This window comes from Dreissena polymorpha, chromosome 3 (assembly GCF_020536995.1).
Source record: "Dreissena polymorpha isolate Duluth1 chromosome 3, UMN_Dpol_1.0, whole genome shotgun sequence".
Lineage (NCBI taxonomy): Eukaryota > Metazoa > Mollusca > Bivalvia > Myida > Dreissenidae > Dreissena > Dreissena polymorpha.
The window spans coordinates 11,268,228-11,294,706 of NC_068357.1; the positions used below are offsets into that span (position 1 = coordinate 11,268,228).

Here is a 26,479-nt window from a genome sequence, read left to right on the forward strand (position 1 = left end):
GTGACCTATTTCTAAATCAGAGAAATCAGAGACCCCGTAACTGGCGATATGTGTGAATATATATTTATCATACCACCGCATTGATATCTGCCTGATATAACGTTGCCTGATATATTTTTTTATATCATGGCAACAGGAAGTTCTTATATCAGTCAATGTTTGGAGTTACGTGGGCTTTGCAATTAAGTCCACAATTTCTATCAACATGAATCAGGTTCAACAAAACAAACAATTTGATACCAAGAACGTACATATTTTATTCTAGTTTAAAGTCAAAAATCACAAAAACGTTAATTTTTTAAACACCACCACATCCTGCACTACAGAAGTTTAATGACGTCATCAATGGGACAATACATCTTAAATATCGATATAGATATTGCACTCGCAAGTTTTGCACAAAAAGTAAAGACACATGATAACTGTATGCTAATCCTCAACTATTGAAACAAAAGATTTAACACGCTTATGTCAATATTGACACCATCATCAAAATGTCAATCTCCAAATTGGCGTCTCCAAATTATTCGGTGAAGTGTGTTCTTCGATTAAATTTGTCGCTGCAGTACATTCCTGATCTCCAATTCAAGACGTTTATAATTAAAGCGGGCGTACTCTTCCCATTCGTAGTGCAAACGACTGTTTTTCGCTATACGATGTTAAAAATATATGATTATTCCTGTCGTCTTTTCGAACGCCGTTGCTACATGTATGTCAGCGTGTAAAAGCCGGATCAGCAAAATCAGCGGGGATCCGTACGTTTCAATATATAAATGCTTTGTTTTGCAGATTTTTAGGAAAATGTGGTATGATAAACAGAAAAACAGGTTACTGTCCCATCGTTTTGTAATAAATCGTGAGTTCCAAATAAGGTCTATAATGGACAAATATTTAAGGGATGATATTCTTTACAACTATGTTGGCAGCAGTTGTGTGCTGCTTGTTTCCTTGTTGAACTCACTGTTTATTTTACCCATATTTGGGCATGGTTGTTAACATAGCTTTTATATATTTAATTATAAATATGTGCAATAAGCTTGAAAATCAATATTGAACGCGAGAATGTGTTCCTCCAGTCTAAGCCTTTCAAAGTGCCTTACTTTTTCTAAGGAACTTTGTTGACAGCACCATGTTTATCAAAGGATAAAATCTTGGTGAACTTTAGGTTCACACTCTCATTGTGTAATAGGCGTGGCCCGTGGTGTCATGGTATCATTTCAAGTACCGTAAAAGTGATCCTTTTTACACTATCAATTCAATACATTTGACAATAGCATGAAATAAAGATTATGTTATGAATTTTAAAACTAAATGCTGCTGACGCCATTGTGAGGAGAGTAAAAAGGCTAAACGGAATCATAACATATCTTTAATGACCGACTTATCGTAGGTAAATATGAACATGATTTGTATCAATAAATGATAACGTTCTATAATGATGATAGGTTTTAACACATGGAAAAATGAAACAGTCATAATAAACAGCATCAAAAACACCGTGATAAAAACAAGAAGTGTTCTTATAGTGAGCTTTTGATACACAATCATGATATTATGTTTATTCTGCCACATATTTCAGATTGATGATGTGGCAGTTTGGTAAAATTTTCTTTAACCCTTTTCATGCTGGGAAATGTGTCGTCTGCTAAATGTCGTCTGCTGAATTTCTAAAATTAGCATTTTCTTCGATTTTTTTCAAAGAATACTATCAGAATAGCAAACAGTTTGGATCCTAATGAGACGCCACGTTCTGTGGCGTCTCATCTGGATCCAAACTGTTTGCAAAGGCCTTTAAAATTCGGTTCCCGCACTAAAAGGGTTAAGTTAAAACTAAATAGACTTGAAAAAGGCCCACCTGGACCATAGCCTTTTTACAAAGCTAAATAAATATTCAAGCTTATTTTTCTCACAAACTTCTCCAAATGTGTGTTTACTTCCAAGTATATGTGTAACAAATCAACAGACTATTTAAAAGCTAAGGAATGCTAATTCACACATTTGGAATTACAAAAAGAGACATTCATGGTAAGATTTTATAAACTATCACTTAGATAGTTTCTCTGAATGCACTTTTAATGGTTTATAACAAATCAGGCCAGTGATATTTTCATACAGATATTCACATACTGTATTGTTAACATTTGATCGAATGCCATACACTGTTATGAGTTCAAACTGTTTGTTAAAATCTAACAAATACAATTACTAAATGTAGTAACATATTTTAATGATGTTATGAATATCATGTCTATAGTCCAGTAAATAACTGCTTCAACGCCTGCCATCGAAATCATTGATTGTATACACTGATCATCTGTCTTGACAATCTTGACACCAACTATGACTTCACAATACTGTAATCTTGCAAAATGTCTGCAATATATATCTGAACAAAACATTGAACTCCCATACAAATATTCAGAACCCAATAATGTGAATGATGTTTAAACAAAATGATGGTCCACATCCTAATTTAACTATTTCTTTAGTCAATAAAAAAAAAAATACAATAAATTTAATTTGACAAACAATCTGCCTGCTGTGCACCATATCCCCATGTTGATGTCGTTTGCACTTCATTCAGATTTCACTCTGCACAGAATACTTCCAAAATCCATCACAGGCCTCTCTGAAACCTATTAATCACTTAATAAACAGTAACCTAATTTTCCCCATTGCTATTTGTCCCCAAAGCCGAACATGTTTCCCATTCCCCCCATGCCTCCCTTTCCACCGGCCCCTTGTTGGAACTGTCTCATCATGTTCTGCAGACCCTGCATTCCACCTGTAAATAAACATTGAACTATCATGATTAAAGAACAGACACACACACAAATGTTGCTACTCTATGATTTTCTTTTCACAATTTGGGGAATGTATTCCCACAAGGTTATCTGGTGACAACCCTTCAGAAGTTATTTACAAATCATGAAGTTTAACACTAAAACTGATCTATCCATAAGAGATTTTTCATTTAGCGGTATGATTTTTGCCTGAATATGCCAAAATTCTTAAAATTTCCCCAAACTGTCCTGATGAGATGAAAAAGGCAGCCCTTCACCAGCAAATCTACCAATTGCAAATGGTATTGGTTTTACATCAGCTTTTTGGACATTTGGCTAGAGACATCTGACTTCCCTTTTCAGATTTTAATTGTAAGAAGCAATGATAGATCACAAACAAAGATGTCATTATAATTGCCAACTAAATTCTAATCAATTTTAAAGTCAGGACAAGCTAAGTGCCAACAACTGACTTTTTAGGGCACCTATTTAACTGGCGTTGGGAATGTGTTTTTAAACGTCAATGTAAAGTATTGCCCAACTCACCCATCTGGTGTAGCACTCTGGGGTCCATCATCTTAGCCATCTGAGTGTTCAGTTTGGCCATCTGGGTAGGGTTCACGTTCTTGCTCATGTCACCACCTGATAACAACAGTAGGTGTGTCTCACACGTTACATGTGTCATATTCTGTGAAACTACATGGTTTCATATGTATTTAGAAGGGAATGTTTCATATTTGAATGTCAGCAAGATTGTTAGATTATTGTAGGGCTAACATTTATGCCCTCCTGCATAGCATTTTATATTTTATGTATTTGATGTAAAAAAAATTGTTTTGAAACGTTCTTTTTTTAATATAAATATTTTCATTTCCTGAAAAATAACACACTAGTCCTTCCAATGTGCTGCAAAATGGCAATAACCTTAATCAGCCAACAAAGTCAGAATAAAATCAAACTAGAAAATAGTCAATTCTTTCAAACAAGAAACAAATAATGTAATATTCCAAGGATTAAGATGTTTTTATATTTGTATATATATAATTACCTCAATATCTTTGGCCACATAATAAGTTTGTAACTTGTTCTTTAGCTAATTTAATTTTTTATAATGTGTGTATTCATTTTACACAAAAGACGTTAGCAATTAGTAAAATTCCAAATAAGTTATCTAACGACTATTTAACACCATGTTTACCCTTTCCCACTCAGAACCAAAATGAAAATGGCTATGTGCAACAAGCACAAAACCAGAACAGCCTGCGAGAAACTCACAGCCTGTTCAGGTTTTATGCTGTTTGCTGCTCATCAGTATCTAAGGAAAGGTTTGGAAATAGAGTCTTCAAACTTTGAGTCTAGTAAGAAAGGTCTTTAATAAAGTTTAACTTTCTGAGGGACTACAAATGCGTCAAAATAGATATCTAAATGGTAAAGGGGTAACCTACCCTTAAAGAGTCCCTTGATTCCTCCCATCTTTTTCACCATCTGTGCAAACTTCTTGTACTGTGTGAGCAGCTCATTGACCTCCCTTACGGACACACCCGCCCCTCTCGCCACCCTCTGGGCCCTCCCTGCCTGCTTGCTGAACAGACGCTCACCGTCCAGACTGTCCAACTCTAAAAATGCATAGGAGCCTCCTTCTTGGAAAAATGGTCTTAATGCATTTGCATGTTGGGAAATTTGTCGTCTGCAAAAATGTCATCTGCTGAATTTCTTAAATTAGCATTTTCTTCGATTTTTTTCAAAGAATACTATCAGAATAGCAAACTGTTTGGATCCTGATGAGACGCCACGTTCTGTGGCGTCTCATCTGGATCCAAACTGTTTGCAAAGGTCTTCAAAATTCGGTTCCCGCACTGAAAGGGTTAATGCATTTGTGCAGTCTTAATAGACTTATCTACGATGAAACTTTCTGATTTATAGAATTTTCTGTTCAAAGAAAGTCTCTTTTTAATGAAAATCCAGTTAAGACAGAAAGCGTTGACCTTGATTCACGTGCAAACTGCAAAAGACACAATGCACAAGCATTCAGCCCAGTTTTAACAGTACAAGATAAACATGCTTGTTCATATTTATTTTGAGGAAATGACCATATTTGATCTTTTTGTCACAGATTCAGAACAGGGAGTGAAATAAATTTAAAGAAGTAGAACATATTGAAACCACATTTTTGTTATCATTAATCATTTTTTGAAACTATATCATAGGCAAAAACATTTTTAACAAGAGATGTGTTTGTCAGAAACACAATGCCCCCTATAGCGCTGCTTTGAAATAGAATTTCAATATATCATTTGGCAGGTTTAGAAATTAGCTCCCTTTTAAAGCTTTTTACTTCCCTTGGATTGTATTTTTTGACTTTTGACTTTGAAGGATGACCTTGACCTTAAAATTTGTTTTTCTATTATATCCTTTTAATAAATATTACTTCCCTTGTGAAAATGATCTGTACCTGCCAAATGATATAAAATAGAAATTATCTCCCTTAAAACCTTGTTACTTCCCTTGGATTTTGTTTTTTGACCTTGAAGGATGACCTTTACCTTTCACCACTCAAAATGTGCAGCTTCATGAGATACACATGCATGCCAAATATGAAGTTGCTATATTCAATATTGCAAAAGTTATGGCAAAATGTTAAAATTGGGGCAAACAAACAAACAAACCAATGGACAGGGCAAAAACAATATGTCTCCCACTATAGTGGTGGGGGACGTAATAATAGTGTCGAACCAAATCCTCACTTACAAGACCATGTGACATTGACCTTGGACCTGGTGACCTTAAGATTAGTAAGCAACTTCCCCCTTCTAAAAGATTCTACTTTACTTTGCATGATCTTAGCATCAAATCATTCTCAAGAGCATTCTCTTGTGGAAACAAGTTTACTGTGACACACCCCTTTGACCTTTTCTTTTAACCTATGGACCTTAAAATCCATCTGCATCTTTTTTAACTCCCAATTTAAAATCATATAAATGTGCATGGTTGACGGTTTATGTGTTCTCTATATCAAGCAAAAATGAAAAGGCTACAAGAAACAAAGAGGGACTAAAAGGCTAACCTAATGAATCAGATGTTAAGGGGGCTAAAAGGCTTGCAAAAATAAACCATAGGGTAAGGGGACTATAAGTCTTACCGAAACGAATCATAGGGAAAGGGGACTAAATGGCTTTCCAAAATGAAACAGATGGTAAGGGGACTACAAGTCTTATCAAAATGAAATAGAGAATAAATAGACTATACAGCTTACCAAAATGAATCAGAATGAGGAGGGAGAACACGGCTAAGCTAAATGAATGCATTTAAACATTCTATTATAAAAATGCTTGCACTAAGGTTACAACTCTGGAATTTCTGACTGCCAAGGATTGCATAACATAAACAAGAGCACCGCAAAGCGGGTGCCAACGCTCGGCTGTGGGTGCAGTTTTGAATAAATGAAAGCTTGTCAAAAGAAAAGGTAGAAAGGTAATTGGCAAGAGTTAAAGTTTAATATTAGAGGTCACAGTGACCTTGACCTTTGACCTAGTGACCCAAAAATGGGTATGGCGTGTAGAACTCATTAAGGTGCAGCTACATATGAAGTTTCAAAGTTGTAGGTGGAAGCACTTTGATTTTAGAGCCAATGTTAAGGTTTTAGCACACGGACGGCGGACAACGAGCTAGCTATAACATTACCTCTGGTTTCTCTGGAAACAGCGGAGCTAAAAAGCTACACACATCTCAGTCACAAGATTAATACAAAATTTCGCTGTTGTTTGTGTTAATGGTTAGTTCTTTTAAAGTTTTTAAAATACCCCTATAACTTGTGACTTTGAGTTCAGATTTCTCTTAGAAGCCAAGCCTTATTTATAAGTTTAAAGAGGAAGGACTGATGGGTTATTATTAACCATTTATGCCTAGCGTCTAGAAAAAAGGCCTTGGCAAACAGCATAGACCCAGATGAGTCTCATCAGGGTCTGCGCTGTTTGCTTAAAGGAATTTCTGTAAGAAATATTCTAAATATAGAAATAAATATAAAAGACATCCCTAATTCTGAAAATAAATTGATCCAGTTTAAAAAGATGGGAGAGCCCACTAGGCATACATGGGTTAAGGGTGTTCAGTTCTCACCATCGTCATTCATGCTGTCCATGATAGTCATAAGCTTCTTCAGCCTGGCCATGGACTCCTGCTCACCTCCCTTCGTCAGGAAGTCAGAGCTGAACCCTGGGATCATGTTCTGAAATGGGGAACAGAATTTGAAAGATTTTAGCCCTTTGCATGCTGGGAAATTTGTCGTCTGCTAAACTGTCGTCTGCTGAATTTATAAAATTAGCATTTTCTTCGATTTTTTTCAAAGAATACTATCAGAATAGCAAACAGTTTGGATCCTGATGAGACGCCACATTCTGTGGCATCTCATCTGGATCCAAACTGTTTGCAAAGGCCTTAAAAATTCGGTTCCCGCATTGTAAGGGTTAAACTGCTGGATAATGTTCAAAAAAGTTTTTTGTTCAATTCACATGACACAGTTTTGAACTATGCTGAGATATCATTGGGAAAATGTTCTGACCACGTTTAATTGACTAATGACAATCAATGTAGACTCTAGAGTGTTCACAAAGCATGTGTTGACTATTTATGACGGACACCCCACTACAGACATAAGTCGTTCACAAAAGCTCACAATGAGAATGTTGTGCTAATAAGATTTATAAAGGGATTTAAATCAATAATTATTCGGTCCCAAGTAACGTTTCTTGTGACCTTTACTTCTCCTCAATAAGAATTGTCTGCCTTATAAGTTTCAAATTAATAGCTTGAACACTTTAACACTCATGAAAGAAAAAAATGAACATTTTGGAATTACCGTAGGAAACAGAAAAACAATGTCTGGACCCCAATGAAAAAATAATTACCATTAACCACTGTAACTTTTATTGGTTATTATACATAAAGCTTTAGGAAAAAAAATCTAAAAGTAATGTAAAAGAAACAATATATTCAAAAGTGATCAGAAAGCAATATGAATGACTACCATAATCTGTCCGAATGGCCCCATCTTCATAATGTTTTGAAACTGCTCATACATATCTCGTAGCGTGAAATGTCCTGAAACAAAACATGTACATTAAATGAAAATGTACTACATACAATAGGATATATGTATAATAATGCACAAAGAAAACTGTGATGGAAATAGTCAATACTGAGCATGAAGTTTTACATAAAGTTGTTTTGAATGCCCTTAGGGTTTAATAATGGTTAATATTAATAGTGGTTAACAAAAAATTAAAATTCACTTCCTTCCCAACTTAACCAGTAGGGACTACCCTACAGGCAACTAGAGCGATAATTTCACTCTCACGCCCGTGATATCACCCTACGAACCCAGAAAAGCGAAGATCAAGTCGCCGGATTTTTTGAGTAAACAAGACCGGGAAAGAGAAAATCAAGCCGCCCGATTATTTTTGCTCAGGTGTGCTACCACCCACAGGAGATTAGCAAGTTTATAATTTGTTGTTTATCTCACGGTTACAAAATTTACCCCCCGCACGAATTGTTAATTGACCGTGACAAAGCAGTCCCTTAATATTGGTTGCTATAACAACACTCACGTGCCTCTTCGCACGTGCCGTAAGTTGTCTAATGATTACGTGATAATTGATTGATCATCCGATAATTGCAGGTTTTTGGCAGACGGCAAGGTTAAAGAAAGTCGGCAAGAATAATTTAAGAACAAGAGCTGTCACCATAGGATGACTTATGCCCCCCTATAAACGCTTGATAGAAGTTATGAGCTTTTTTTGAAACCTTAACACAGATTTTGAAACCTAAACACGGACCCTAAGTTCAAGGTCACAGGGGTCAAAATTTGTGTGCATATGGAAAGGCCTTGTCCATATACACATGCATACCAAATATGAAGGTTATATCTTAAGGGACATAGAAGTTATGAACATTTTCCAAAACCTAAACGCAGATTTCGAGACCCAAACGCGGACCCTAAGTTCAAGGTCAAGGTTACAGTGGTAAAAATGTGTGTGAGTATGGAAAGGCCATGTCCATATACACATGCATACCAAATATGAAGGTTATATCTTAAGGGACATAGAAGTTATGAGCATTTTTCAAAACCTAAACACAGATTTCGAAACCTAAACGCGGACCCTTTGTTCAAGGTCAAGGTCACAGGGGTAAAAAATTTGTGCGTATGGAAAGGCCTTGTCCATATACACATGCATACCAATAAGAAGGTAATATCCCAAAGGACATAGAAGTTATGAGCATTTTTCGAAACCTAAACGCAAAGTGTGACGGAAAGACAGACAGACGGACAGAGGACAGTCCGATCACTATATGCCCCCTTTTCTTCGAAAGGGGGCATAAAAACCAAATTGTTCAAAGGTCTATTAATTACGTACAGCCACTATAAAGTCCAGCCAGTTTTGTCAGTTTGTTATTCCACCAATAATTACGAGTTACACCCATCATATATAAACAGGAATCACAGTTCATTTTTATACTAACAAGTCATTAAACTACACATAAACATTAAGAAAACACACTTCCTCGATTAGATATAAATTATCCGAGTAGAATTAAATTGCTACGTCATGACCTTCGACTTTGCAAATGGCGGACGTATTGTAACATTAAACTAGTGTTCAATTCAAAGCTGGCAATTCAAATTACAAGTAATACCAGTAAAAGTTGCTGTTTCCAGTTTCAACACACTTTTAAATAGTCATTACTGATCAGTAATCAGAAATGACCAGTATGCACACTGACCTTAACCTGTTTCTTTGTTTTCAACAATTTCAATAATCATTTTACCCACAGTTATTCAATTCAAGTTTATTATTATGTTTAATATTTCAGAGGTAACAAGGGACAAAATTGTCACAAAACCAGGTTTTCAATGTGAAAAAAAGTCTGATAAAGGGAGACAACTCAAACTGAAATGATTGTTTATAATTAACCCCTTTGTTTTAAAATAAATCTATTTTTAGTCCTGCCAACCTTGACCTTGGAGATATTGACGTAATTCCCCGTGCGACACACCGTCCTATGATGGTGAACAAATGTGCCATATGATTTTAAAATCTCACAATGAATGACATAGTTATGGCCCGGACAAGCTCATTTATGGCCATTTTTTACCTTTGAACTCAAAGTGTGACTTTGACCTTGGAGTCTAGATATCGACGTAATTCTTTCGCGCGACACACCGTCTAATGATGGTGAACAAATGTGCCAAATGATTTTAAAATCTCACAATGAATGACAAAGTTATGGCCCGGACAAGCTTGTTCTGCCCACCAGCCTGCCGACATTCGCCAATCTAATAACCAGTTTTTTCCTTCGGAAAACCTGGCTAAAAAATATTATAAATAATACATGGTTACATAATCCATTAAATAAACTTCAAAAACCTATAACGAACAGCCTTGACCAAACAGATTGGTGACATAATATAAGTTATCTATGTTCTGTGGTAAATTCAGCAGTGAATGTGATACCTTGTTTGATCTTCTTCATCAATTCCTCATTATCATCCAGTTTGAGCTCGTTGACCTTGTCTATCAAACCCTCGATATCTCCCATACCTGAAACAGTCATAGATATTGTCTATCAATCCCTCGATATCTCCCATACCTGAAACAGTCATAGATTACGTCTCCAGATGGAACTAGCAAACGTTCACAAATCACAGCATGGATAATTGATTGAATTGTAATCCATGTATGCCAGTCTTAACTCAGAGCTCTTTAAATATATTTATCTTGATTTTGTTAAGTTGCTCTGTTAGTGTTGCAGAAAGCTACTAATGTCTTCTTGTGTGTTTTGAAAATGAGACACATTTTGTTATGAAATCTTGAAAATAGTTTTTGTGCCAAAAAAACTATGGCTACAAAACACATTCCGTATTTAATTAATAATGTGAATCATTTTCTAGAAATTTTATTCAATACCCGTCTTATAGTTAAAATAATAGTCAAGTTGCACATGGATGATATTTGAGGCAACATCTACTGAATTTAGACCCACACTTTGAATGAACCAGGAAAAAAAGCAACAAAGATAACTTACCAAGCAACTTGCTAACAAAAGGCTGCACTTTGAAGGGTTCAAAGTCATCTATGTGCTCTCCTGTACCTATGAAGATCACTGGACTCTTTGTGGCTGCCACCCTGCAAGAAGGCATTTAGTGAACACAATAAACCATTAAAACAAGAGATGTGTTTGTCAGAAACACAATGCCCCCTATTGCACCGCTTTGAAGCCATATATTTGACCTTTGACCTTGAAGGATGACCTTGACCTTTGACCACTAAAAATGTGCACCTGCACGAGAAGTAAGAGATTGAATGGAGAAATATATATTTTTGTATTTTGACCTTTTACCTTGAAGGATGACCTTGACCTTTCACCACTCAAAATGTGCAGCTCCACGAGATACACATGCATGTCAAATATGAAGTTGCTATGTTCAATATTAAAAAAGTTATTAATAAACTTTAAGGAAGGTTAAAGTTTTATGAAAAAAAACTAACAATGATCTTTGACCTTGAAGGATTACCTTGACCTTTATTTTTCACCACTCAAAATGTGCAGCTCCATGAGATACACATTCATGCCAAATATGAAGTTGCTATCTTCAATATTGCAAGTTATAAAAGTTTAACCAAGGTTAAAGTTTTGTGACACACACATACAATGATACAATGACAGACAGGCCAAAAACAATATACCCCCGATCTTTCGATCCGGAGGCATAAAAACATAGTGAAAAGTGAAGCGATCAAATACCATATATCATTACGAAGGAGATTATCTAATCAATAATCAAGAAAAGAACAAAATCTAAAATGGACTTCAAAATCTTATTCAACTTAAAAGCCAATACAATTAAATCACCCACACTTAGTTCAGTTCAAACATAAAAACTGAAGTTGTATAAAGTGAAATTCCTTAGAAAATTATATCCATAAAAATTCCAGGAGGGTTTGAAAAGCAATTGATGGATGTTAATAAACAGCATTTTAGTGCTTCCCGATTGGGATAACAAACATTACACAGTGCGGAATGAGGCTATCAATATCCATTAATTTACATGAATCAGATTGTAGATACATATTAATAAATGTTTGTTTAGATGCAGTTTGATTTTTTTGGGGGGCATATTGACTATTTGACAGTGTTTCAGCCATATAACAGTGGCCAGTTAACCTACTAACAGTTTTCCTGGGTAATATTATTACCAGTGCTTAGTGCCCAAAGTTATGCCAGTAGTTGAAAACTTGAATATGTGGTAGGAAGACGATGGCTGTAAGATTCATATTAATTTCATGACAAATCTCCACAATAGTCAACTGGCCAGGGAGGGAATAAAACCTCTGAAATTTCTGATATCAGTCCAGTGCTTAACCAACTCAGCTATATTACCAAATATATTAAAGATAAAGCCATTTTCCTCATGGTCTATTATTTATTGTAAACGCATGTTTTTTGTGCAATTTTGATTCTCAAATGCTACAGATTCATGCCAACAGATCAAGATGCAAAGCCCATGAATCTATGATACAGCCGCAAAGCCCATGAATCTATGATACAGCCGCAAAGCCCATGAATCTATGTTACAGCCGCAAAGCCCATGAATCTATGATACAGCTGCAAAGCCCATGAATCTATGATACAGCCGCAAAGCCCATGAATCTATGATACAGCCGCAAAGCCCATGAATCTATGATACAGCCGCAAAGCCCATGAATCTATGATACAGCCGCAAAGCCCATGAATCTATGATACAGCCGCAAAGCCCATGAATCTATGATACAGCCGCAAAGCCCATGAATCTATGATACAGCCGCAAAGCCCATGAATCTATGATACAGCCGCAAAGCCCATGAATCTATGATACAGCCGCAAAGCCCATGAATCTATGATACAGCCGCAAAGCCCATATTTCTATGATACAGCCGCAAAGCCCATGAATCTATGATACAGCCGCAAAGCCCATGAATCTATGATACAGCCGCAAAGCCCATGAATCTATGATACAGCCGCAAAGCCCATGAATCTATGATACAGCCGCAAAGCCCATGAATCTATGATACAGCCGCAAAGCCCATGAATCTATGATACAGCCGCAAAGCCCATGAATCTATGATACAGCCGCAAAGCCCATGAATCTATGATACAGCCGCAAAGCCCATGAATCTATGATACAGCCGCAAAGCCCATGAATCTATGATACAGCCGCAAAGCCCATGAATCTATGATACAGCCGCAAAGCCCATGAATCTATGATACAGCCCTCGTACCAGTCCAAGACTATGATACATACGCGCTGAGGGCACCACCACCCTTGGCATGTCCGTCCAGCTTGGTGATGATGACCGAGCCGACGTCCACCTTGGCCTTGAACGCCTTTGACTGGGACTCACAAGCTTGCCCTATAGAGGCGTCCATCACGAATATCACATTGTCTGGTTGCTGGAAAGGAAGTGATCAGTTATAGAGGCGTCCATCATGAATATCACATTGTCTTGTTGCTGGAAATGAAGTGATCAGTTATAGAGGCGTCCATCATGAATATCACATTGTCTTGTTGCTGGAAATGAAGTGATCAGTTATAGAGGCGTCCATCACGAATATCACATTGTCTTGTTGCTGGAAATGAAGCGATCAGTGATCAAGCTTAATTACAGAGGTTTGCAGCGGTGTCCATTAAAAAGTATACTGGTAACATTGTAGGGTTGTTTGAGAACAACTCTTGTTTGATCATTAACAAAAGGCAGATAAACATTTTATTAAAATAGGTGTATTTATTATTTATAGAGGTGACCAATTAAAATTATCATGTTTTAATGTTACTGGGAAGGAAACAATGTAGAACATCCAGATCTATAGCAATTACCAATATCCAACAATCATTATCATACAACATATTGCAGAAAGAAACAAATGTGAAGATTGTTACAAATATTTATGAGTTGCCATTATTTTTGAAGACTTAATATTAATACATCTGTAACATGACCAACTAAATATCATCTATTGAGTTAATTTAAGATGCTCTTATACACTGAAATAAACTTGAATCTATTTTAAATCATAAAACAAAATGATCATAAAAATCAGCAACATACAATGTTGTTGTTCACTTGATACTTAGAATGTTGTTTTACACTTGATACTTAGAATGTTGTTTTACACTTGATACTTACAATGTTGTTTTACACTTGATACTTACAATGTTGTTTTACACTTGATATTTAGAATGTTGTTTTACACTTGATACCTAGAATGTTGTTTTACACTTGATACTTACAATGTTGTTTTACACTTGATACTTACAATGTTGTTGTAAACTTGAAACTTACAATGTTGTTTTACACTTGATACTTACAATGTTGTTGTAAACTTGATACTTACAATGTTGTTTTACACTTGATACTTACAATGTTGTTTTACACTTGATACTTACTATGTTGTTGTAGACTTGATACTTACAATGTTGTTTTACACTTGATACTTACAATGTTGTTTTACACTTGATACTTACTATGTTGTTGTAGACTTGATACTTACAATGTTGTTGTAGACTTGCAACATTTCCTCAAACAAGGAGTCCTCTTGTTTGTGTCGTCCACTTGTGTCCACGATGATGATCTCAAAGTTCTCTGACTTGAACTTGTCCACTCCTTCCTTGGCTATCTCTACTGGATCAATCCCGGTGTAGCTGAAGTATAGTGTACAGTACTAACTTAGGCAGATCTAGCTGCTGATAATAAATACAAACACAGCTGGTTATTAGAAATACAAACTTAGCTGCTTTTTAATGAAAACAAAACTTAGCTGCTTTTTACTGTCATATGCAAACATGCCTATTGCAAAAGAATTTGGAAGACAAAGCTACAATTCAAACGAAAGGTAATCAAATATTTAGGAAACTACTACTTATTATATTTCAATGCCCGTTTTTTTTTTGTAGTAATTATTAATTGCTAAATAACTTGTAATGTGCATTCTTACAGATGGTAGCAAAGCTTAGATTTTGGGGTGGAACATTGCACATATACATGTATCTTCAGACTCAATACAATTCACAGTTTACAATATAAAGAACCTCAGTCAAAATTAAACAAGAGCTTGTAACAGTAGTGCCAAATCCCCCCCCCCCCCGAAATGTGTTTGCTTGTATGACAACATTTGTTTTAGAGAGTAGAATATTTGAAAAACAAATAAAGGGAGATAATTCAAAAACTATGGCTGAAAGAGTAATGGTTCATGTTCACTGCAATTCTCCTAGTTGCCATCTGTTTATATTTCTAGTTTCAAGTAAATCCCTTCAGTAGATTTAGAGTTATGCTCCGGACAAAAATTTACTTTGTAATTAAAAAAAGGGAGACAATTCAAAAACTAAGGTAGATAGTGTTTTGGTTCTTAGTCACTGCACTTCTCCTACTTGCCATCTGTTTATATTTAAAGTTTCAAGTTAATCCCTTCAGTAAATGTAGAGTTATGCTCCTGACAAAAACTTACTTTGAAATTAAATAAAGGGAGATAATGCAAAAACTAAGGTAGATAGAGTTATGGTTCTTGGTCACTGCACTTCTCCTAGTTGCCATCTGTTTATATTTAAAGTTTCAAGTAAATCCCTTCAGTAGATTTAGAGTTATGCTCCGGAAAAAAAAAATATTTTAAAGTTATATAAAAGGGGAGATAATTCAAAAACAAAGGAATATAGAGTTATGGTTCTTGGTCACTGCACTTCTCCTAGTTGCCATCTGTTTATATTCTAAATTTAAAGTAAATCCATTAAATAGATTTGGAATTATGCTCCGGACAAAGTTTTGGACGGACAGACAGATGGGACCAATTACTACATCCCCTCTGAATTTTTTTTTGGCAGGGGTAAAAAACAAATCTGAGTTTGAAAAAGATTTTATGACTAGGACATGCATTTAAATATTTACCATGATTCTGAGGAGCGAATTGCACAATAATTTCACAATGCAAACATTGAGCAATAAGCATGTTAATAATCCGTAGTATAATGTTTCACTGTTTGGAGGGTCCGTGTATATACCGTCTTTTCCTTTTTCATTTTAAATTAGACACAACGAAACATGAGAATTAACGCACATTAGTTCATTTTCCCATTTTCTTATAACCGAAACAAAAACAAAGAACGAAAAAAAAAATTCTTTATATTGATTTTCGTTGTACTAATTATAAAACAAACAACGAAATGTATTTCCCTCTTCAAATTTTGTTTCAATCCTCTTATGACAAAAATCAATGATTAAAACTTGGTCCTGTTTACCGTTCTTGGTTTGATATTACGGTTTACAAAAAACGAAAAACGAGTGGCGCTGTTCAAAAATCTATAAATAAATATTTTTATTCATAGATCTTTGCTCTGTGCTGCTGTCTTGGGGAGGTAGCTCATTCGTGGCTATGCGCGTACTTTTTTCCTTTACATAAGAATAAGTCACTTATTTAGATCGACATGACTTCTTACGTGCATTTTGGGTGGAGGAAAAGACACGCCGTAAGGTAAGAAGACGTGAATATTTTCAGTTGTTATCCAATTAATGCATTTTTCCCAATTGAAATGGTCATGATCTGACATCTGAATGTTTTCCAACATACTGATATTTTATGTAGATCCAACCGATGTGATAGGGCTATAGTTAGTCTCTTATGACACTTCTTTTTCTTCGCCCCTATACTATGCAAATTCAGTACTAAATTTACAAAAAATACTCGTTTCAGTCCTATAATCAGGGAAAGGTCCTTACATTTTAAGAGCTGTAATTCCCCCTCCCCTGAGACCCATATTCCAATTAGGCAGTGGCTAATTGTACCGCCCCGTACAGCTAGACAAGAGGCTAACTATACGGCCCCGTACGGCTAGTCAATAGGCTAGCTGTACAGCTCTGTATGTATATATATATATATATATATATATATATATATATATATATATATATATATATATATATATATATATATATATATATATATATATATATATATATATATCCTTTCATATGGAGAAAGCACAATAATCGGCGGCTGCTAAAACGTCCCCTTTGTTTCACTTTTAACATCACTGTACATAATAGAATGTTAAAGTTGTATTAGTACTGCCAATATTGAAAGAAAAAACAGGAAAAAAGGAGAATTAATAAAAACGTGTTGGAATCATATGAAATGGTTAAGTGCAGGGTGTTAAATATAATTTTCAATTCGTTTGATTAAGTACAAATACATGTTATATTTCACAACCGAACGGTGATATGTCTAGTGATTTTATATTCTAACACGGCACGTGACTTGTTTTCTATAGACAAAGAAGGAAATCAAGCGTGGGTTATTCTGCAATAACTTATGGGCGGAGCTTATACACTGAAAGCACGCGCTGTAGCTAAACAAAACATGCCGATACATTTTCCACCAGCGTAATAATCCGGTATTTTATGAATGAAAGTCACGTGACAAAATACTACGCTATGAACAGAAATGCGTAAACTTGACCCAATTTCCCACGGTGTTCGTCTGCTGCTTCGATACTGAAATGGCTGAAGTTCGAATCGGAGTTGTTGTCTTGTAGATTCAACACTCTTGCGTTAATTTAAAGAGTACAATGAAAACATGTTAGTTTACGCAAGTTGTTGTTCTTAGTTAACCAAACGTGAGAAATGAAATGGGTTTTTTCCATCCAGTTTGGCTGTTATTGAGGGCGGAGATCTGATCGACAGAACAGCCGAAAGCTATTTTTATGGGCGGAGCTTCACATAAAATAGTATGCAAGAAAAATAAGATACATTCTATAAATCTTTAGTAAAAATCGTGTTAGAATCGAAATAATTCGTGTACGTTATAGTTTGTGATCGAATAACCCACGGCCGGAAGTTTAGATGCGTGGTTTCAAATTACTCGTGCTTCGCACTCGTGATTTAATCCCTACGCATCTAAACTTCCGGCCGTGGGTTATTCGACAACAAACTATAACGTACACGAATTATTTCTTAATCAGAAAGAGTTACAACCAAACACCTTATATGAAGCCGCTTTGCGCTTGAAATAATTATATATAATATAATATTAATAATATTGATAATATTAATAAATGTGCAAATTCAATAACTGATTTAACAAAAATTTTAATGTTCCGGAAACAGCGCTCAAGATGAAGGTAATGCTCACAAAATAATAACCTTCCAATGATATGAGTCGTGTTCTGAAAAAACTGGGCATAATGCATGTGCGTAAAGTGTCATCCCAGATTAGCCTGTGCAGTCCGCACAGGCTAATAAGGGACGACACTTTCCGCCTAAATTGGATTTTTGCTAAGAAGAGACTTTATTTAAACGAAAAATGTCATAAAAGAGGAAAGTGTTGTCCCTGAGAAGCCTGAGGACTGCACAAGCTAATCTGGGACGACACTTTACGCACATGCATTAAGGCCAGTGGCTTATTAAATATTTTGTTTAATCAGTTATTAAATTGGCACATTTATTAATATCATCAATAATATTATATTATTTATAATGCCGCTAAAAAAATGAATTTAAACAATAGGTTTCACAAAGAAGGCGAATAGCATGCGCAACGCCTATAGAAACTTCTTGCACGCGTTGAAATGTTTTGTTTTAGACCCTGGTTGTCTCCTAAAATGGAACTCGAATACCATTATAGAAAAGCTTGTATATCTGTAACTTTACGTGTATGATTTGCAGAGAGAAACGCATCTTCAAGCAAGCGTTGGCTTGCGTGACCTGTTAAAGTGCATGCAAAAGTCAAACAATGTATTAGTTCATTCCTTTTGTACAAATCCAGTTTATGTTAAGAGTCATTCGAAAAGTAGAAAAAAAACGTACCTAAAAACGTTATTCACAATATCATAGTTGTAACTAACATGGTATTTTGAATAATGGACTTTAATTAGCGTTAATTTTTCTATTATTATAATGTAATGGTCTTGTAATTTTTAACTAGATCTATTTATTTTCTAATTAGAGTAGCCAACAATAGCTGTCCCACCACACGACTATTCTTCGTCTTTAATTGTCTACATGTATGGATTCAAAAATAATAAGATCTAAGGGAGAACACTGCGCAAATAGATCAATCGTGACTTATCTCTCCAAAACAGCGTAGCACCCCTCATTTTTCGTATACCGTTTTATCAATTCAAGAACGGTAAACGGAAACAGGCACTTTTCATATATTGATGTTTGTATAATTTCAATTAAAACGAAATATTTATAGGGAAATAAGATTTGTTTTTTGTGTTGTTATTAGTACACCGAAAAATGATACAAAGAACTCAACGTTGTTTTTGTTTTTTGCTTTTGTTCCGGTTATAACAGTAAAGAAAATCAGAATATAAACTAATATACGTTGATTTTTGTGTGTTGAATGCAAAATGAAAAAGACAGTATATACAAGGACCTTGGAGCACAATTGTATTTTTATCTAGCACTTAATTTCAACTGCTATTCACCAGAGGTTGAAAACATTTCTGACTGGCCATAGATGCATACCTGCCATAGAATGGTATTCTAGCCTTGGTTGCATTCTGCTTCAGTTGGTCGAAGGCACCAGCTCTAAAAGTATCAGCACAGATCAGACATGTCTTCCAGCCCTTCTTCTGGTAGTAGTATGCCAGCTGGGAAAACGAGAAAATGTTGAGTGTTATGAGGTATAAGGTGTTTTACGAATTGCGAGATTTTGCAAAATTATATTGTCCTTGATAAAAAATGCAATTTAAAATGCATAATAATGATTGTAGTCTTTAAAAAATAAGAGAATACAACACGTTTCAACAGTTTAAGAAGCACAATCTTGATACATAATCAATTTTAAACCAACAGCTTGGGCATATGCAAACAACTAAGTAGATTCACAAGGTTTATAATAAACCAGAAATATAATACTAATGTCGATTCATCAAAACTCATTTCGCTTTTGCCTACAATAGGGGAAAGATCAAGGATCAGCAAGCAAATTCATTAAATTGATATCCCCGCCAAATAAATTTTGTTTATGGATGGGTGTAAAGCTTACGTGTGGTAGAATCCTTTCCAAATAAGGCATATTCAATCAAAATGTGTGATTTGACCTTTGTGTGTGACTTTGACCATGACCTTAGCAACCTGGATCGTATATTTGACACTCAGCTAGATAATGGAGAACTATTGTGGACAGTTATTACAGAATGCCTTGATGCATAGTAAAGGAATGACTAAATAATGAATAATTCAACAAATTTGTGACCTTTGACCTCAATGCATGACCTTGACCTTAGCCCCAAGGATTACCCCACAGATGATTGAGAACAACTTTGGCAAGTTTCATGGCTCTGGCTCATGTGTTAATGGAGATAAAGCTCTATGCTTATATTAAAAAGCATTTTTTCAAGATACAAAGGGCCATAACTCCGTTATTAACAAATGGTGTACAATGCCATTTGGCGTGGATCATCCTCATATCCATATATATAATCATACCAAGTTTCAATGAAAAAAACGCCTAAAGCAATTCCAAGATATGGCTTTGGACACAAAAGTGCTATATTAAAAAGCATTTTTTCAAGCTACAAAAGGCCATAACTCAGTTATTAACAGATGGTGTACAATGCCATTTGGCGTGCATCATCCTCTTATCCATATATATATACTCATACCAAGTTTCAATGAAATCAGCCAAAGCACTTCCAAGATATGGCTCCGGACACACACAAAAAAGTATTTTTTCAAGATACAAAAGGCCATAACTCAGTTATTAACAGATGGTGTGCAATGCCATTTGGCGTGCATCATCCCCTTTTCCATATATATACTCATACCAAGTTTCAATAAAATCTGCCAAAGCACTTCGAGATATGGCTCCAGACACAAAAGTGCTATATTAAAAAGCATTTTTTCAAGATACAAAGGGCCATAACTCCGTTATTAACAGATGGCGTACAATGCCATTTGGCATGTTTCATCCTTTTATCCATAATATATACATGTACTCATACCAAGTTTCAATGAAATCCGCCAAAGCACTTCTAAGATATGGCTCCAGACACAAAAGTGCTGGCCGGCCAGTCGGACAACACCAAAAAAATATCCCTCCGTCTATGGCCGGGGCTAGCAAAGGTACATGGTGCTGCTATGGAATGACACAATAGAAACCCTGACAAGTCTGGTAAAAAAAATAATTCCTTGGCTCGTTTCATATAGGTTATTAGTAAACCACTTGTAACTTAACTTTTTAAGCATTGTTTGCTTCAGTTGCCATTGGATTTCTGCAAAAATCTAATAAGTTTCTTAAGATACAGACACTGCTTTAACCAGAGAGGTGAAACAAAAGGGAGCATAAATTTAGCACCCAGCTATTTCGCTTAGATCTTTCCTTAATACAAGCACCTTGTTCCACTAACCTTAGTACAGGTTGTAGTCTTTCCACTACCCTGCAGACCAACAAACATGATGACATTGTTCCTGGCCTTGGTTGGCGTCCAGGCCTTCACTCCAGGGTCAACAAGCTGTAGAGAGGAAAACAACACAAATGCATGCATTGCCAGAACCTGCATTAAAGGTTTTATAATTTATAAGGTTTAAAACAAATGATTCAATATCCCTTACATATTTTTTTTCAAAAGTTAGTTCATCCCTTGTTCATAAGCTTTTAAGAACAATTGAGAACAGTTAGGGGTATTTTCAGAAATTAAATAGAAGTGTATGGCCAAGAAGAGCTTTTGAAAATATGATATTATCATGTGTGAAATTTATAACAATACATGTGAATATAAATGATGTAATGTACTAACAGAGTCAAATTAGATAATTGATTTTCAAAATTAATTTTATACTATGTTTATGATCCCCCACTAAATTTCAAATAGTGACTAGTACTCCAAAATACATTTCAAAAGGACTTATGCAATATTTTAATGGGTATCTACAAAAAAATACTCTTAACTTGAGCTATTCATGCTTTCCTTCTGACATGCCGGACAACACTAACGCTCATTGGGTTATTGTCGACCTGAAATGGCCCACAAGTCACCCTGGGATGACTAGAAGCCGATTCTTGCCACCCTAGGGCGACTTTAAGCCGATTTTAGTCACCCCCCGGGTGACTAGAGTCGGCTTGAGGTCACCCCAGGGTGACATGAATGGGCTTCTAGTCATCCCCGGGTGACTTCAAGCCATTTCAGGTCGACAATAACCCAATGAGCAACACTAACATGATGCAGGTTATACCTTGACAAGCTCCTTGTACACTGATGACTGGATCATTCTCCTCTTATTGAGACCTCCGGCCATCTCATCAAAGTCAATAATAGACCTGTTAATAATAAAACAATTTAATAATTACTTTATTTTAAATGAAGTTAAACAAATGTTTTTTTTTATTAATGGACAAAACCATTAACAATCAAACTTAATAAAGATCATACAGGTACTGTAATTTAATGTATATTAGTTGTTTTATTTACTATTAAATGATTATCATTTAATTTACATACAAAACCTACAGTTTACACCAGAACGGTACCATCATGGCAATAAAATGCATTATTTCCAATTATAATAATACAATCTACATGTGTAATTCGTAGATTGTTGATCTGACGTTCCTTCTGAAGGATGCAATTGTGTAAAATGTTTGACTTCCTTAATGTGACATATTACTGACCTGACATTCTCTCTGAGCTGCTTAACAAGACGAACATTAACATCAGCTTCCAGTAAGGCCTTGCATATCTCTTTTAGCATACCATCCAAAACCTGAAAATTAAAAAGATAGCAGCAGTTTCACTATAACAGGAATGTTGTTTTTAGCTGTTTATTCTTTTCATGGTGCGTTTCCTGTAAGATGAAAATGTTTTAAATAGACAATTCTTTACTTTACGAATAAGTTAACATTTAAAGTTAAAAAAAAAGAGAATTCTGTATATGTATAATTTAAGTGTGTCATGTATTATGCTAATCTTTCTGGACTGTGTTACCACTGAGAAATAAAATTGTAAATGCAAGAAGTCACCAAAGTATCTGACCTTTACAGCAAAATATGAAAATATGTTTATGTCTTATAAGTGAACTCGTTAACCAAGTGTTTGATTTAAAACAGTTGGAATTATCGTCGAGTATCCCAACATCGTGGGAGTTCTAACATCGTGGTATCCATTATTCTTGTGACATCTCGTCGCGTGCGTTATTTTTCCGCGTGCGACTTATGTCAAAAGTGACAGCGGTTTGTTTACACAGCTTCCGAAAGAAATTCAACAATAATGCGATTCAAACAGGTAAATAAGAATAAATGTATTACCATCTTTCTAAAAAAATGATATTTAACTATTCCATGTTCATAGCACGTGAAAAATTACCGATATAACGCCCTAAAGTGTTGCCCCCATTTATTTCATTTACAGAGCAGACGATGTGACCTTTCCAGGGCCGCGTATGCAAATGATTATTTAAATTTTAGGCCAAGCAATTTTTTTTTCGGTTAAAGTGACTTGATATTTTAGCTGTTTTCTACATTTTATCAATGGTCTGCAATAAAATAGCACTGAGTTAAATGGGTTAAAGTCTCTACTTAAACGCTCAAAATCAACGACAATTTCTTAAAGTATTTCGTCAAATAAATTTAACACCTAAACAATAAGTGTTCCTTATAGAAAAAGCCACAATTTCAACGCTAGATGTGGTATGATTACTAGATTTTTGTAGATACAAATGCTTGTTTTTATTTATTTGTGACCACAATAAATTCCATGTTAATTTCCTGTGATTATATCTATTGATACACACATGAACACTAAAATGGTACCATGTTAAAACCATAATTAAAAACAAGCATTTTGTATCCACAAACATCTAGTCTACCAGACCACATCTGGCGTCGAAATTTCGACAATGACCAAAAGGAACAATGATTTTTAATTGTTTAGCTTTATTTTACGAAATATTGTACGAAATTTTCGTTGATTTTGAGAAGTAATGTTACTTTATGCAGTGATTTTTTTAACCCAATTGGGAACGGGTCCGGTACCCATGCTATTGGGAATTTTTGCATCTTGTAATCACCAATTTGGGGGGAAAAAAAACGAGTCATGAAATCTTCCAATCGGGAAAAATCAAATTGTGCATTTTACCAATTAAAGAATGGTATTTTAATGACTTTGTTTAACTTTTGTCAGCTTTAAATGACACAGGAAAGCAACATAAACTTGTATTCACAGTCTATGACTGCATTTGAAACAAAACACAATCATAATGCATGGAACATCTAGTATATCTTTTACTGTTTATCCGAATACTATACATGTCCGAAATATCATTTTATGTGCCTTACCTGTTTGACTTTAATAATCCAAATTTTCCTTGCTGTTTTTTGGTTTAACAAACCTTATCAAATGTTTGCAAAATCCAGTTACTGCTTTCTCCATTATTGAATCACCATTACTTGTAATTTAAATCGCCAGCTTTGAATTGAACGCGGGTTGAATGTTGTCCGCCATTTGCAAGGTCATGACGTAGCAATTTAATTCTACTCAGATAATTTATATCTAATTGGTTTTTCTCAATGTTTATGTGTAGTATTATTACTTGTTAGTATAAAATATTAACTGTGATTCCAGTTTATATAAGATGGGTGTTGCTCGTAATTATCGGTGGAAAACAAACTGACAAAGCTTGCTTCACTTAAAGTGACTTATATCTAAAACAGTAGTGAATCTACGTAATGAATAAACCTTTGATTAATTTTGTTTTCTTTCATTATTTTTGCCGAATTTCTTTAACCGTGCCCAAAAACCTGCAATTTTCGGATGGTCAATCAATTAGCACGTAATTATTTGAAAACTTTCGGCGCACGCAAAATGGCATGAGTGTCAGTGTTGTTGCAGCAACCAATATTAAGCGACTGCTTTGTCACTGTCAATTAGCGATCTGTGCGGCGGGTAAATTGTGTAACCTTAAGATAAACAACAAACAATAACTTGCTAATCACCTGGGGGCCGTAGCACGCCTTGAGTAGCAAAAATAATCGGGAGGCTTGATTTTAGTTTTTCCGGTCTTGCTTACTAAAAAAATCGGGCGACTTGATCTTCGCTTTTCTGGGCTCCTAGGGCGAAATCATCGGCGTTAGAGCGAAATTAAACGTATTTAATTTACGAATGTTACGTTAAATGTTTAAACCAGTCAAAGATTGAGAAGTCAAATGGGGCGTAAGTTAAAACGGTCTCAAAATACGTCAAATTGGCGTTTTGGGTGATTTTTTTTCTGGAAATTGAGACGGGTCCGGTTCATTTTGGGAACAGGTCCGTAGGTTATTGGGAACAGGTCTGTTTACCGGACCCGTCCAAAGAAGGAAAAAAATCACTGCTTTATGTAAACGCAGCTAATTATATTATGTAAGGATTGGGGATCCCTATAACTGCATCCGGCCATTGCTGGTTCCGAGGAATAAGTTCTGTTTTAATGAGACATACGTACATAGTGTTTTTGTTATTTTCAGTGTTCAAAAGTTAGAACTTGTTAATCACACATAAAAAAATTCTCAGCTAAATAAAAGTTAATTAGTTACAGCAAACAATTGTTTTGAATGGCCTAATGCAAAAAAATAACATTTTGAAACCGGAAGTTGATCAATTTTAACCTGGAAGGTTTACCACGAACTTAGGATACACAGGGACCGAGACGCTGAGCAATGGGTACGCAATTAAAAGGTAGATTATGTAATATTTTGCTGCATGTTTTTTGTTTTATCTACCGTAGTAACATTAACCGATAACCGATGTTATATTAAAGTGTTGAACCGCCAAGATCTCTTGACAGTGTACATTGCGCGAGGCCGACTTTCGTTATTACCACGATGTTAGGATACTCGAGGATATAAAAAGTTAGCCAACATACCTCTTCATTGATGATTGTGGAATTATTCAAAGACCGCAATGCGGTGGTGATTTTCCGTCCTAAATCTGCTAACACCATTTTAAATGTCTATGCGTTTACTGCAATATGTAACTAAATTTCCACTTCTGAAAAAATCGGTTGAACTTTTGTTATGATTGGGTTCTATAAATAGTGTTCCAGTTTATACGTGTACCAATATAAACAATAACTATATTTTTAGCTTTTCATCACATAGCACATACATTAATACTAAAATGCCTTGAACTAGTAACGTTATTTTCAAGAAATCATAGTGATAAAACATAAATTTGACAGATGCTTATCCACGTCAAACGGTGCTACGGTCAAATTCGCCACTATAAATTAGTAAATTGAGCGAACGAAAAATAACTAAAAGGAAGTCTCCAGGCTACACGCGACTAAATAATGCAAGAAAAAAATGTACGTTTCTTAGTTTCAGTATTATTAACTTATCATTTTTGTATTTCCTTTAAAATCTAAGTTAATAACACACGAAATTAAATCATTTATTACATTAAAATTAAGATGAATTGTGTGTTTAACTTGATGCAAACGCTTAGGGACAATATAAAAATGAAATGTTTAGTTAAATGTCAACATCGATCCTTACATATCAAATGCAGCCGCAGACAGGAAGGACTTCCATCACCAAAAAACAGCATTACATCCTACAACCCCCCCCCCCCCTTTAAGAGCTCACTCAGTAAAGTTAGTTGTCTCTGTATATACGGCAAACCGTGGCTGTGGATAGAA

The 26,479-nt window shown here is 35.3% G+C and overlaps 1 protein-coding gene across 1 annotated transcript; it reads right to left on the reverse strand.

Annotated features, from left to right (window-relative positions):
• Window positions 1–1,353: 1,353 nt before the first annotated feature.
• On the reverse strand, window positions 1,354–26,054 carry LOC127872986 (signal recognition particle 54 kDa protein). The gene is made up of 14 exons (XM_052416519.1): window positions 25,706–26,054; window positions 22,482–22,573; window positions 22,046–22,130; window positions 21,220–21,324; window positions 19,334–19,458; window positions 14,367–14,517; window positions 13,120–13,268; window positions 10,863–10,963; window positions 10,292–10,378; window positions 7,807–7,880; window positions 6,900–7,008; window positions 4,229–4,399; window positions 3,330–3,425; window positions 1,354–2,785 (listed from the first exon to the last, which is right to left on the reverse strand). The coding sequence occupies exons 1-14, from the start codon at window positions 25,781–25,783 to the stop codon at window positions 2,679–2,681; spliced, it is 1,530 nt and encodes a 509-aa protein (XP_052272479.1). The 5' UTR covers window positions 25,784–26,054; the 3' UTR covers window positions 1,354–2,678.
• Window positions 26,055–26,479: the final 425 nt, after the last annotated feature.

Bases quoted from the DNA above. Each gene is read 5' to 3' on its own strand.
- LOC127872986 (XM_052416519.1), bottom strand. From the start codon at position 25,783: ATGGTGTTAGCAGATTTAGGACGGAAAATCACCACCGCATTGCGGTCT. The intron at 21,325-22,045 runs GTATAACCTGCA...TCCTCTCTACAG, and splicing joins TGTACAAGGAGCTTGTCAAG to CTTGTTGACCCTGGAGTGAA. The intron at 7,881-10,291 runs GTATCACATTCA...GTTTTGTTTCAG, and splicing joins GATGAAGAAGATCAAACAAG to GACATTTCACGCTACGAGAT.